We start from the raw sequence: 15,635 nt of genomic DNA, 5'->3' as shown, positions 1-15,635 counted from the left end.
ACAGTAAATTCTCCACCTATTGGAAAAACGTTGCTGGGTTCTAGATCATGGCCAAGTCCAAATTTACTAGGAAGCTCCAATAGAGTGTACTAGTTGATTGTTCAAACACCTGAGCATAACTGCTTATTTGTTCAATAGGGTTGCCAACATGGGATTATCTAATTTACTAATTTTTGCCCTTCTTATTGGTTTGTAATGGGATCTACTTGAATTGTTGCTATTTGTTCATTACGAGTGAGGTTGGCTCTTTTCATATATGGTCTTTCATCTTTTGTGAGATATGTTTGGGTCATTTTCCCATTTTTTAAAATTCATTTGATCATTCAATTTTAGTCTACACATTAATCCATATATGTAAATAAATATATATATATCAAATATCTTTCTTTAAGTTTGTGGTTTATCTTTTCAGTCTCTTCATTTTAAATAAGATTGAATTTGTGAATCTCTTCCTTTATAGCTAACACTTTTTTTTCTTATATAAGAAAACTCTCCCTATTCTTATGTTGTAAAAGTATTTGCCTGTAGCTTCCGAAAGTGTTCTTGTTTTGTCTTTTGAATTTAAATTTGCAACAAATTGGTTCTTATCCATGGAATAAGTGGGAATATAATGCATTTTTTGCAGTTAGATACCAATTTCTCCCTTCCCTGTTGTTGTAAAGTATACATCAATCTGAAAAGCCTGCTGTGTCATTATTCAGATTTTTATATGAAAGGGTCTATCCAGGACTCTTTACTTTTACATTAACCTATTTTTTTGCCCATCTGCTATTACCCTCTTGTCTTGACTTCCATAGTTTTAAATTCCTTGCTGCATGTTATTCAAGCCCCCATTTTGTCCTTCAGAACATTTTGGCTTTTTTTTTATTTACATTAGTTTTTCCTATTAAGTTTGGAAAAAGTAGTTTTTGTTTTGTTTTGCTTTTGATTCAGAATCTCACTTTGTTTCCCAGGCTAGAGTAAGTGCTGTGGCATCAGCCTAGCTCACGGCACCTCAATCTCATGGGCTCAAGCGGCCCTACTACTTCAGCCTCCTGAGTAGCTGGGAGTACAGGCATGCCCCACCATGCCCGGCTAATTTTTTCTATATATATTTTTAGTTGGTCAATTAATTTCTTTTTATTTTTAGTAGAGATGGGGTCTCGCTCAGGCTGATTTCGAACTCCTGACCTTGAGCAATCCACCTGCCTGGGCCTCCCAGAGTACTAGGATTACAGGTGTGAGCCACCATGCCCGGCCAAGTTTGGAAAAAGTAGTTTTTATAATGTCATAGAAAGTTAGGTTTGGGGATTTAATGCAATTTTATAAAGTCTACAGGTCTCTTTTGGGGGAACTGCAATCTTAGTGTCATTGAATTCTTTGTATTTATTTCTTTCTGTTTTCATATTATCCAATAAAGTTAAATTATTTTCTAAAAGTTATGATTCTTTTATATCCTTCAATAAATTTATTTATTATGTGTTAGCTTTTAACACCACAGCTTTATTGAGATATAATTTACGTACCATACAATTCATCAACTTAAAGTGCATAATTCATGGCCGGGGAAGGCCTGGAGGTGATACCGGGGCTTGGCGGGATGAAAGGAGAAGTAGTTTTGAAGTGGAGGGGACAGCCTCATATATGTCCTGAGTGGAAAGGAGAAAGAGACCCATGCACCCTTATGGAGTTCATGCCACATAAATCATCACCAGGTTTCCATTTTCCCTTTGGAAAAGAAGACTGGATAATCTAGAAAGCCATTCCGTTTACCTGGTGGGCGCTGGTGTCCTGCTCCTTCTTCAGCTCCTCGGCCATCATGGCGGCCTAATTAGCAAATAAATCAAGAAAATAATGAACCCTGATGATAGCAGGAACTAGCTCATTCTTTGAGAAGCCTTGCTGGACTCCCCTGGTTAGCAGCTCACTCGATGTTATTGCCACACTTTGGTATCATTCTTCTGTCAAGGTTCCCTCACCTGGAAGAGAACAGAGGCGTTTAACAGTTTGGCTGCAAGTAGCTGCGTGGAGCAAGCCAGGAATTGGTTGAAGTTGTGGACACCCACCCTGGCCTCCAGTTTCTGGATCTGCTTCTTCCCACCCTTCAGCGCCAGCTGCTCGGCCTCGTCCAGACGGTGCTGCAGGTCCTTCACCGTCTGCTCCAGGTTCTTCTTCATCCACTCCAGGGAGTACATTTGCTAACCATAATCCTGAACCTCACCTGAGTGTGCAGAAGTTGCGCACGCTCACTGGCATCCAGAAGCTCTTGCTCTGCCATTTTCCTGCTCCTCTAAGTCTGTTCCAGGGATGCCCTGAGCTCTTCCACTTCAGCCTGTATCAGGTTAGCTCTGCGCTCAACCATTGCCAGCTGTTCTTTCAGGTCATCTTGGCTTCTGATGGCATCATCCAAATGTAGCTGAGTGTCCTACACAGAAAGAGAAAAAAGACTCTTACTCATGCTTTAATTAAAGCAAATGCAAATTTAGAGTCATGTACATACTTTGATCTTAATAATTCAGAGTAGGACTAGCTAGGAACAATCTGTGAGTACCATTAATAAATTCTTTGTTGCTTGAGTGGCAGTTCTACTCAAAAGAACACGATGTTATATTATTTTAGATCCTGAATCATAAAAAGAGTACCATGGCTAAATCTACAAAATTTCAGATCAGGAAAGCATCCTTAGAGACCAGCTAGTTCAATGTGAGGTGTCCAAAGTGAGGTGACACAGATCAGAAAAATGGGCTTCACATGTACTCGCCATCAAATTGGTACTGACTGATTAACACTATGGTGCTCAAATGGTGGTGGTGTTCACCAGGGATTTGGGGGTTGGGGGTGTAGACCCACATCTGAGGGATGTAGTGAGCATTGTGGAGGGGAAGGGCATACCTGTCACACTTGCTAAGGAGAAGCAAAGTTATAAAATGTAACCAAAATGTTAAAAAAAAAAATTATCAGGTGTTGGGCAGGTGGGAGGGGGGAGGAGGGAATGGGTATATGGGGGGATGGACACGCTTGAAGCTCTGACTCGAGGGGGGAGGGGAGGCAAGGGCAATATATGTAACCTTAACATTTGTACCCCCCTAATATGCTGAAATTAAAAAATGAAAAAAAATAAATGAAATCCAAATAAATGAATTGATTTAAGCAATGAAAAAAAAAGTGCATAATTCAATGGCTTCAATTTATTCACAGGTCTGTGTAACCATCTCCACAGTCAATTTTAGAACATTTTCATCACTTCAAAAACAACTTTGTACCCTGTAACTATCACCACTCCTGCCCTGTAACTATCACCACTCCTGCCCCTCCCAGCCATAAATAATTACTAATGTAATTATTTTTATATAGAGTTCTTTATTCTGGACATTTCATATGTGTGGAATAATATAACTTGTAGTTTTGTCTTCCCCTAGTTCAAATCTATCATTGAGCCTCTCTAGTGACTTTTTCATTTCAGTTGTTGTGTTTTTCAGCTCCAGAATTTTTACTTGGTTCTTTTTAAAACTATATAATTATATATCTTTATTGGTATTCTTTATGTGATGCAACATTGTCATCATACCTTCTTTTACTTCTTTAACTATTCCTTATTGCTTTTTAGGTTTTTGAACATTATTATGGTTACATTGAAGGCTTTTTCTTTTTCTTTTTTCTTTCTTTCTTTCTTTTTTTTTTTTTTTTTTTTTTTTTTTGAGACAGAGTCTCACTCTGCCCAGGCTAGAGTGCTGTGGTATCAGCATAGCTCACAGCAACCTCAAACTCCTGGGCACAAGCAATCCTTCTGCCTCAACCTCCTGAGTAGCTGAAACCACAGGCATGTGCCACCATGCCTGGCTAATTTTTTCTATATATTTTTAGTTGGCCAATTAATTTCTTCCTATTTTTAGTAGAGACAGGGTCTCGCTCTTGCTTAGGCTAGTCTCGAACTCCTGAGCTCAAATGATCTGCTCACCTCGAATTCCTGGAGTGCTAGGATTACCTGTGTGAGCCACGGTGCCCAGCCTGAAGGCTTTTTCTTTTCTTTTCTTTTTTTTTTTTTTTGAGACAGAGTCTCGCTTTGTTGCTCAGGCTAGAGTGAGTGCCCTGGCATCAGCCTAGCTCACAGCAACCTCAAACTCCTGGGCTTAAGCAATCCTACTGCCTCAGCCTTCCGAGTAGCTGGGAAAGGCTTTTTCTTTAAAGCTGACATCTATTTGCTCTCATGAGCAGTATCTATTGCCTGCTTTTCTTTTTCTTATGTAAGGAGTATATTTTCCTCTTTTTTGTGTGTCTTGTCATTTTTATTCAAAACTGGGCATTTTGGGTAATATATTTTAACAAGTTTGGATAGTAGCCCTTCCCCTCTGGACTTATTATTATTATCTATTTTTATTTGTTTGGTGACTGGCTAAATTATTTTAGTTAAGTCTATTTTATTCCCCACTCTAACTGGTGATGTGTACAAGTGACTATGAACAGAAAGGAAGAGGTCTGACAAGTGGGTCATAAATAGATGTTGGGAGACTATAGGATCTTGTGTGAACTTCCTATGAATTGAGTCCAGTTGCCCAGTTCTGTGAGTTTCATCCATACTCCTGCACATATACGTGGTTTACTTTAGGACTCAGTGGACTTTGAAGATGTGGCTGTGGACTTCACAGTGGAGGAGTGGGACTTGCTGAGTCCTGTTCAGAGAAAACTCTACAGAGATGTGATGCTGGAAACCTTCAAGAACTTGGCCTCAGTGGGTAAGGATGGCATTATTTCTTCACTGAGTTATTTAAAGAATAAGTATTTCTTGCTCATTGATCCTATTCTTAGATTTGTATGGGAATACATTGGTTAATAGGATAGTTATAATCATTGTTGTATTGGACCTATAATGAATAGTTTCTCTGTGATAATAATATGTATATTAAACCATGCTTTCTTTCTGTCTTGTTTTAAAGAGTTAGGCTCCTTTAGTGTCATTAGTGTGGGTACATATTGATGGGTCATTTGGGGAGCATGGAGAGATTTATTGTTTGAAACCTTGTGATTTTTTTGTGCATTTTAAATTGTCTACCATTTTTTACCTTTTGTGCCTGTTTATAATAAAGTCATGAAACAGCTAAACTCCTCAATGTATTTACTTGCTCACAGGTGACTTCTAATAAGACTTGTTCACTTTTTTGTTTCAGATAATGAGACTCAACTTAAAACCAATGGGTCAATTTCTCAGCAGGATATTTTTGGAGAAAAAGTATCTATTGAACAGAAAATAGCAAGGTTCAAAAGAAATGATACCTGGGCCTCCCTTTTAAGAAAAAATTGGGAAGACTATAGCATTAAAGATAAGCACAAAAACAAGGGGAGATACTTGAGGTGAGTTGCACTTAAAATGAAAAGTAGTATCCCACTATACAATCATAGTATTTCATGAAATTTTTCAAAACCCACATAAACCTTGCTCCAAATTTATTTATTCACAGAAAATCCTCTCCCCAACACTTTTTTCTTTATATGACTTATACACAAAGTGTTTGAAAGATAATTCAGTTGGAAACAATTACCAGGAAGCCCCATATATTACTATTGTTGTAGTAATATGCTATAGTTGAAACTTATTATATAGCACATAGTTTTTTCTACTTTGAATTAATTCAAATAAGAAAACCTTACATAGAAAAATGGTAAAAATGAAAGCTTAATACTCATTAGTAAATATTAAGAAAGTATTAAGACATAAACTATTACTAATGTGCTTCCTATTTTTTGCAGAATTGAAATGGTGGCAAGATCATGTAAAAATAGTAAAGATAATGAGCATTGCAGAACCTTCAGCAAGATCCCAAATTTTAAGCTGCACAAGAAACGTCTTGGCAGAGTAAAGAGGTATGAATGCAATCAGTGTGGAAATGTCTTTACCCATTCTTCATCCCTTATGAGACACAAAAGAAGTCACAGTGGACAAAAACTGTATCGATGTAAGGAATGTGGGAAAGCCTTCAGTCGTTCTTCATACCTATGGATTCATGTGAAAACTCACAGTGGAGAGAAACCCTATGCATGTAAATTTTGTGGGAAAACATTTCTTCGTTTCTATTCTCTCACTGAACATATAAGGATTCACACTGGAGAGAAACCCTATGAATGTAAGGAGTGTGGGAAAGCCTTCAGTTGCCCCAAATCTTTTCGATCACATGTGATGATGCACAGTGGAGGGAAACCGTATGAATGTAAGCCATGTGGGAAAGCCTTCAGTTGCCAAAAGTCCTTTAGAGTACATATGATAATGCACACTGGAAAGAGACCCTATGAATGCAAGCAGTGTGGGAAAGCCTACTGTTGGCTTACATCCTTCCAAAGGCATGTGAGAATTCACAATGGAGAGAAACCCTATAAATGTGAAAAATGTGGGAAAGCATTTGGTTGGCCTTCATCCTTACACAAGCATGTGAGAATGCACACTAGCAAGAAAACTATAAATGTAAGCAGTGTGAAAAAGCCTTCAGTTGGGCCTCATCCTTCCAAAAATGTAGGAAAGAAGACTGGAGAGAATGTCTATAAATGTGAAAAATGTGGGAAAACATTTGGTTGGTCCTCATCCTTACACAAACATGCGAGAAAGCACACTGGAGAGAAACCTATAAATGTGAACAATGTGGTAAAGCCTTCAGTTGGGCCTCATCCTTCCAAAAATGTAGGAAAGAAGACTGGAGAGAATGTCTACAAATGTGAAAAATGTGGGAAAACATTTGGTTGGTCCTCATCTTTACGCAAACATGTGAGAAAGCACACTGGAGAGAAACCTATAAATGTGAACAATGTGGGAAAGCCTTCAGTTGGGCCTCTTCCTTCCAAAAATGTAAGAATGGAGAGAAGCCCTATAAATGTGAAAAATGTGAGAAAGCTTTTAGTTGTCCCAAATCCTTTCAAGGTCATGTGAGAAATCACACTAGAAAGAAACCCTATAAATCTAAGTAGTGTGGGAAATCCTATGCAAATAATTCATGTATAATGATTCAGAAAATTCACACCAGGGGAGAAATCTTATAAAAATTATACATATAGTATTACCTAGATCAGTAACACACACTAAAAGTAGAGCTCTAGCAAATGAATTTCCAGTTCTCTTGCAGATAAAGATTAAGGTGAGGATTCTCTAAGTGCTCTTTCATCTATACTACATAAATTTTGATAATAATGTTTTTCCTTATGAATTCAGTGAATAATTTTTCTCTTTCCATTTAGAAGTGTGTTGCACCCATGGGTGATTTAAATTGTATTTTTAATTTTCATTAAGTTTAATTTTTACATAGATTTTTGGCTGTTCTGTAAGTTTGAGGTGATTAGACAATGAAACATTGATATCTGTTGGCATTTTCTGACTGGCCCTATGTGTTCCAAACTGGATATCACTTACCTATTACTTATACCCCAACTTTCTATTTTACTAGAAATCCAACAATTTTTAATGTTAAAACATTTTATTTACATAAACTATCTGTTCTCAGTGACTTAAATTTCTTGGTCAGAGGATCCTTCTTCCATTTTGCTGGCTGGCTAAGAAATAGGTGGTAGAAATTTGTAAGTATGAAAAAGTCTTGAAACAGTATAGTCTCCTATGAACTATTATTTTCATCAGTTGCTGTTTGCTCCGTGTCCTGGTTATGGCTGGGAATTGGATAATAAGTTTGAGTTACAAAGAGAGGCCTATTATATAGCAATGAAATCCTGAGGAGTAAATGGTTCTGCTGGATTGTGTTATATCAACATAGGTAAGACTAGGAAGTACATTTCCCAAGATGCCTTCTCTATATGGCTCCATGTTAGAATCCCATAATATCCCAACTTGCATGAAATTTGGAAGAAGCAATTATTCAGTGTATGGAGCCACCACCATACAGGATAGATGGATGCATAGGGACTGTGGAAACCAGGGTATAACTTATACATATCAACTGCTTGACTTCCATTATTTCAGAGGTGTAGGCTTCCACAAACAGCCCCACCAGATTTCCCATCATGGGTGCACCACAGTGCATGGTCAGACATCCCACAGTTTGGATTTTTCTATGAGCCCTATGCTGTCTACCAGGCTACTGAGTCAGGATGCCATGATGGTTGATCTTATTTGATGTTTCGACTCCCCTTTAGTGTTATCATATGCATGTAAAGTCTAGTTTGTATGGTGAATACCTCATTCTCTTAATACTTATGCTTCTGTCTTCCTGATTCCATCATAACAGATATGATGGTACAGCCATAAAAACACATGGGATTGTTTCCCTATTGTATCATTGAGAGACTACCTTGACCTGGTATTCCATTGGATAAGTAAACATATTACTGACATATTGGGCATATGGTGGGGGTTTTCTGCTATTCAAAGCTGAATACAATCTCTCAGTATGTGTTCAATTATTATGTTTGATTATGTATGGTTAAAACAAAAGCTTCTGTTTTAAGAAATACCATATTAACTGTGTTTTCAAATAAGTTGTATACTATGTAAATATATAAAATGTTTCTGATAAATAGCCTATTAACTGTGTTTTCAAATAAGTTGTGTACTAACAAATGTCAATTTCTATTTTTCATTTACTCAAAGCTGTATAAAATATTGAAAGTATGAATTGCCAAATCAACTTTGTAACTTTGTGAATTTAAGCATTATACATTGTTAATCAATATTATCAGGTATATTCAGAGGCCAACAGACACTGTTGCTATTTCGAATGTGGGGAGACAACCCTTCACTTTCTACAGATCAAGTGGATGTGAGCCTGTGAGTTTGGATAAATGGAAAGAGTACCCACACAAGGCGTGTGTGTATACATGTACCAGTATTCCAAAAAGCATTTATTTCCATATGTATAATAGGCTTTGTGCTATATGCTGTTGATTTATATGTGATCATAACAGAGGAAATACTCCTGCCCTCTTGGAGCTGAAATTCTACAAGGGAAAAATAGATACATAAGTAAAATATATGGTATATGGTGGCAACTCTTAAGGAGAAAAATAAGCCAGGGGAGATGTGCAGAGAGTCTGTGCTGTGTTTGTATCACAAGGAAATCTGTTAGTTTCTCTGAGACCATTATTTCTAAGAATGTGTCTACCTGTGTGTCTCAAGTGCCAAAGTCTGGGTGATTACATTTTTAGTGCACCATCAGTAAATCTTGGTTTTATCTAGTCTGAAAGAAAATTAAACCCAAGTCACAAAGGACAAGTGTATTCTTTTGACTGTGCTCTAAAAACTACAAGTTGGTGACCTTTATAGTCTTGTAAACAGCCCTTCATCAATTAGTTGTTTTAGGGAGTGTGCATTTTCATTAGTTATCACTAGGAGGCAGCAGAGAGCATGTTTCAGAATTTAATAGAAGGTTAAGCCGGCTCTAGCAAGTGAAGCCAATGACTGTGGTTACTGCGTGTGTAATCTTTAGGATGCTGCTCAGGCCAAAGCTATAACTGATGCAGCCCACTCCCTCTACACACACATGGAGCCCAGGAATCTTTGCAAAGTCCTTTACCTATGAAATCCTGTCAAATGGCTGGCAGTGTAGGCTGACATTTAGTGCTGTCTGCCTTATTTTCCCCATTTTGGCACCACCCTCCAACCATAGGGACTCGTAGGGTCTTCTCTATGTGATATAAACTTAACCAACCTGGTGACTTCTCCCCATTTGTCCATGATCATTCCTAGCCATGAACACTGAGTCATATTCTTGCCTCTGCCCCTTAGTCAGGAACTTTACACAAAAATAAAATGTATCTAGATCTCTAAATCAGGCTATACATAAAAATTTTTTCCAGATGGACTGAAGATAAATGTAAAAATTAAACAACTTAAAAAGAAAACAGATCATTTTCATGAATTGGAATAGGCAAATATTTCTTGAAACACAAACACACCAACCATAAAAATTAGAAATCACTGATATTAAGAACTACTCAACTAAAGGCACAATGAGGAGAGTGAAAAGACAGCATATATCACGTAAGAAGGAACTTGCAATACATATATTACAAAGGACCTGCATCTAGAATATGAGCTCCTGTAAATTAATGCAGCAAGGCAGTTCAGCAGAAAAGTAAAATACAAACAGATTTGATGAATCGTTCACAAAGGAAGCTATCCACATTGCTAATACATACTTCAATTATGCTCAACGTTGTAATAAGGGAAATGTAAATTAGAACCACAATGAGATACCACTACATCCCCACCATAATAAAGGCTAAAATAAGAAAAATCAACACCCAGGAAAATGCCAAGTGTTGGTGAAGATGGGGAGCAACAGGAATACACAGACTCTTTGGAAAGCTGTACCTTTTCTATGCCTGGTTATGTTTAGATACACAAAGTACCATTGTGGTAAACACCTCCCCTTCTGGGCCTTCGGGAAAACCAGCTTTCCCCATTGCACCTGCGCACACGGCGAAGGTCGGAACTCCCAGCAGCCCCTGGGACACATCTGCCTTGGAGGACGGGCTGCACTGCATGCTGGGAGCAATCTGAGGGCAGGGATTTTTAGCGTCTAAGGGCTGTCTTTCTTTTTAACTGCATTTCCCAAAGGGCTTGGGGGTCCCTTCCGTAGTGTCTCCAGCAGTGGGCGAGCAGGGGGCAGGAAGTAAACTGCTCATCAGGCCCCCTGCATGATGCCTGAGGATGGGCAGGGGCCGTAGGTGTGGACTGCGCATGTGTGGCCCCAAGACTCCCCACAGTGCAGGACTGAGTCAGGTGACTGCAAACCAGGGGCCCGTGTGCCCGTGCGTGCCCCAGCGCCTGTGGGCGGAGCAACCTGTCCCGGAAGTGGCGTGTGTGGAGACTGCAAGATGGAGTCCTGGAGAGATGGGGCGGAAGCGCGGAGTTGCTGTGTCCCAGTGGTGAAGGTGCCTGTGTCCAGAGGCTGGGTTACCCCCATTTTCTACTTCTCTTCACCACGTTGCTGAGATTTCTTTCCCGGGGCTCCAGGGAAATACCCTTAAGACAAGAACAGCTATGGATCCCTAAGGAAGATTCCGAGCAGAAAGAATTGGATGTGGAATAGGCGTTTTAGGATTGAAAGGGCCTCGACACAAGTTCTGGGAAGACTTGAGGCAGACGGCTAAGCATGGGAATTCCCCCCAGGAGGATCCTCAAAAGGGAACTTTACATTTCAGACCTACTGCATTTCCAGAACTCAGACCCCAGGAAGCTCTCACTGCCCTCCAGGTATGTGTCTGAGGTGAGAGATGTGGCCCCAGGGCGCGTGTCCTAATTTCATGCCGGGTCCCAAGAAAGGACTGATAACTCCAGATGTCTTCTTTCTCACATCCGCCATCCTCTGTAAGATTGCTAAGGCGATGGGAACAATTGGCTTTGCTTACCTAAAAGTCAAGGTTCAGGTGAGTTTAAGTTTCCTCTTAGTTCACAGGTGTGTGTGCGTTTTTGATTATTTATGAACATGCATAATGGTAACAGTCTCTTTAGTGAATTTCTGTGAGTTTCCTCAAGTGCATACAGTGGTACCAACAGTCACGACACAGACTAGTACACTACCCCACATCATTACTCTAGAGCTGCCCAATTTGTAGTCAAGCTCTCCCCCATCCTTAGATCATTATCTTTTATAGATTCCTAAACCTTACCTTTTTCCAAAAGCTGAGTGCCATATAAATGCAGTCATTGTAGCATTTGAGTCAGATTTATAATATTTTATTTCATTTCTGTAAGACAGAGTAATTAATTATACTTTCAGTGATGTTCTGAGTTTTTTTTTTATTTTTTATTTTTTTTTCTGACATCTCAGATTCTGAGTTTTAGGTTTTTACAATGCCCAGTACATATCATGGAATGAAGTAAGTCTTAAAAACCGCCATTGTATTCTTTTATTCTTATTATAAGTTCCATGAGCTTATGCAAGACTATGCTCCTTGTGCTTAACTTTCTTCTTTGGAAGGTGGTAGAGATGGAGAGGGGTAATATCAAATGAAATAGTAATTGTTGAATAACAGTGATATATCTGCCGTGTGATAAAAATGTTAGCATTGGGAGAATGGACACAGATTGGGCTTCCTTTGCTGTTTAAGCAAAAAGATATTACATTTCTTCTTTTCTCTAACATGTACTGGAAGACTAAGCATATGGAAATAATCTGAAGAGCAAATTGTGCTCCATTTTGGGCTTTATGTATCACTAAAACAAAAATCTTCCATCTCCTATAAAATGGCATTGAAATTTTCCACGTTTGAGAATGCCCAGTATACTTTCTTTGATACTAAATTGGATGGTACTCAAAATGACACACTGTGTCTTCAACTCACCTTCATTATTTCTAGAATTCCCCTCACCCTCCCCAGCTCTTCCCCTTGCATCTGCCAAATCACCAAGAGCTTACATAGATGTCATTCTGCTTATAAGAAAGGCCACATGCTGGAGTAAAACTATAGATAACCTTATACCTTTCTAACACTGGGGCAGCTCTATCTATGGTCTTCTAAGCTATAAATTCTGTCAGGATACACTAGTAGCAAAAGGATAATGCTACCTATTTAATAAAAGTTACAGTTCATTTAAAAGAACTATTAATATAAGCAGCCACACTCAGTGGCCCTAATAAATGACAGGACTCTGGTGACAGAAACTTTTTCCCATTCATAAATACGTATCCCGTGACCTAAAGCTTTTGATCATTGCAAAAAGAAACCTGAGCCACGAGGATGTAGAAAATCATGGACTGTGTATCACTCCACAGTATTTACAAACCCCCTGGAGTCCTTGTAACAGTATTTCCTTAAGACACACTAGATGATGGAAATATAAGTTAATGAATACATGCTCATTTTCTGATGCCCCTACCATCCATAGAAAAAATACAGACTACACATCCTCCTGCTTTCCCTATTATCTCCTTTGGTGTGGATTTTTTTTTCCCTCCAATAACTTTTATACCAAATCTCAACTTTCTATATTAAAGTCTTTACTTTTTCAAAACATCTCTTTTCCCACAAAAATACATGGACCGGAAACTGCAAGGACTTATTTATTGCTTCTAAGCTGACAGTCTACCATGCCTTAATTAATTTTGAGACTAATTTTTTTGTTTGTTTTGAGCTTGCAATGCCTGGTGCAAGCATGAGAGAGGCTCAAACATTAGTAAGGAGCATGGTCTTTGAGCTAGAAGGACTTGTCTTGAATCCTGATCCTGTCTTACATCACTTGCTAACTTTGTAATCAGCAGGCCTCAGTTAACTCACGAAGGGAAATGATAAAAGTGTCTACATTATAGTTTTGGAGGGTTCACGTTATTTATGTATGTTAACTGAATTTATGGGAAACAATTAAAACAATGGCAGATATATAGTAAGCAATATTCAACTGTTTATGTAGAAAAATCAGCCCCTGAGAACCTGGCTTGGTGTTCACTCCTTAGCCATGGTGTTCTGTTGGACAGAAACAATTTTTCATGACACCAACATCACACAGGGCCAGTGGGTGGTCATGGTGGAACGAAGCATAAACAAGATCACAGGACAGTTAGTTCTCCCTCCTCTCACTTGTAGTTCTCAAAAATGACCAGAATGGGCCAGATGTGGTGGCTCATCCCTGTAGTCCTAGCACTCTGAGAGGCCGAGGCGGGAGGATCGCTCAAGGTCAGGAGTTCAAGACCAGCCTGAGCTATAGTGAGACCCTCTCTTTACTAAAAATAGAAATTATCTGGACAACTAAAAAAATATATATATATAGAAAAAATTAGCCGGGCATGGTGGCATATGCCTGTAGTCCCAGCTACTCAGGAAGCTGAGGCAGAAGGATCGCTTGAGCCCAGGAGTTTGAGGTTGCTGTGAGCTAGGCTGATGCCATAGCACTCTAGCTCGGGCAACAGAGTGAGACTCTGTCTCAAAAAAAAATGACCAGGCCGGGCGCGGTGGCTCACGCCTGTAATCCTAGCACTCTGGGAGGCCGAGGCGGGCGGATTGCTCAAGGTCAGGAGTTCAAAACCAGCCTGAGCGAGACCCCGTCTCTACCATAAAAATAGAAAGAAATTAATTGGCCAACTAATATATATATATAAAAGATCAGCCGGGCATGGTGGCTTGTGCCTGTAGTCCCAGCTACTCGGGAGGCTGAGGCAGGAGGATCGCTTGAGCCCAGGAGTTTGAGGTTGCTGTGAGCTAGGCTGACGCCACGGCACTCACTCTAGCCTAGGCAAGAAAGCGAGACTCTGTCTCAAAAAAAAAAAAAAAAAAAAAAAATGACCAGAGTGTATGGGAATGCAACATCCTGAGATAAGGGTGGAGCTGGCTGGAAAACTTGAGTTCTATTCCATTCCCTCCCAAACCTCCCCCCAAAACACAGAATGTTATTTAATGCTTTAGCTCAGCATGTCATGTTTCCCCTGGGGTATATATCCTGGGACCAGCCACCTTTTGGGGTGCTTAAGTGTCATGCAAGTGAGGCATGTGTAGTTGAGGCTCCATCTGCTCCAGAGAGCCTTCTGAGCCTTGAGGAATCAGTTCACAAAGAATCGTGTGTCATAAACCTGCTCCATGTAACTTACTACGTGCATGGGTGTCCTCACTGCACTCAGACTAGTGGTAACTAGCACACAGTGAACCCGGTTCACTAGCACTCTGTAATCGTGTCATTACACAGAATAAAAGGAATTTTGCAAACCACAAAATGATGAAATATTCTCCTATTCTAGCTAATAAAACTGGCTTCTGCTTCTTCACAAATCAATTTTAGCTCAAGTCCATGCTTCCTGGCTTCTAGATGAGAACTATTAAAATTTCCAATCATAAAATTACATTCACTTCCTGTATCAGAAGTTCCCAAAGTGCATCCTCAGGCTCAATGATTCAGTAGGTTTGACGGGATTCAGGAGCGCTGTTATAGTCATGATTATGGTGAAAGGACAAAGATTACAGTCAGCAAAGGGAAAGGGAATTAAGGTGAAGTTTAGGAGAAGTCAGGCAGAGGCTTTCAGTTGTCCTCTCAGTGGAGTCAAGAGAGGCAATGATGTGTGACAACTTGTGAAGTGTTGCCAGTCAGAGAAGCTCATCTGAGGCTAGGTGTCCGGGGATTTTATTGGAGGTCAGTCATGTAGCCATGCAGCATCGAGATGACGGACATTAGCTACGTAGTCTCCAGCTTGTCTCAGATCAAACACATACAGCCGTGTCTGTGGCCTCAGGCATACAAAAACAAACATTCACCGTAAGTCATATTGTTAGGATAATCTATCTGGTCAAAGACCAGTGCTTTTGGCCGGGCGCTGTGGCTCACGCCTGTAATCCTTGCTCTTGGGAGGCCGAGTCGGGCGGATTGCTCAAGGTCAGGAGTTCAAAACCAGCCTGAGCAAGAGCGAGACCCTGTCTCTACTATAAATAGAAAAGAAATTAATTGGCCAACTGATATATATATAAAAAAATTAGCCGGGCATGGTGGCGCATGCCTGTAGTCCCAGCCACTCGGGAGGCTGAGGCAGGAGGATCGCTTGAGCCCAGGAGTTTGAGGTTGCTGTGAGCTAGGCTGACGCCACGGCACTCACTCTAGCCTGGACAACAAAGTGAGACTCTGTCTCAAAAAAAAAAAAAAGACCAGTGCTTTCTATGGAAAGTACAGGGTTTCAGCAACCAGAGCCTTCTGAATTAACTTTAATATAAACTTCCTGACAACATCCAACCTAGTGCAAAGCCTC

At 39.8% G+C, this 15,635-nt stretch overlaps 1 protein-coding gene across 1 annotated transcript; it reads left to right on the top strand.

Moving 5' to 3' along the window:
* Positions 1 to 4,435: 4,435 nt before the first annotated feature.
* Positions 4,436 to 8,539, top strand: ZNF556 (zinc finger protein 556). Its single transcript, XM_075997967.1, has 5 exons — positions 4,436 to 4,453; positions 4,586 to 4,712; positions 5,145 to 5,328; positions 5,725 to 6,670; positions 6,829 to 8,539. Exons 1-5 carry the CDS (start codon positions 4,436 to 4,438, stop codon positions 6,928 to 6,930), a joined length of 1,377 nt encoding a protein of 458 aa, XP_075854082.1. The 3' UTR covers positions 6,931 to 8,539.
* The last annotated feature ends 7,096 nt before the right edge of the window (positions 8,540 to 15,635 follow it).

This window comes from Microcebus murinus, chromosome 27 (genome assembly GCF_040939455.1).
Source record: "Microcebus murinus isolate Inina chromosome 27, M.murinus_Inina_mat1.0, whole genome shotgun sequence".
Lineage (NCBI taxonomy): Eukaryota > Metazoa > Chordata > Mammalia > Primates > Cheirogaleidae > Microcebus > Microcebus murinus.
This window is presented reverse-complemented; position numbering and strand designations above follow the sequence as displayed.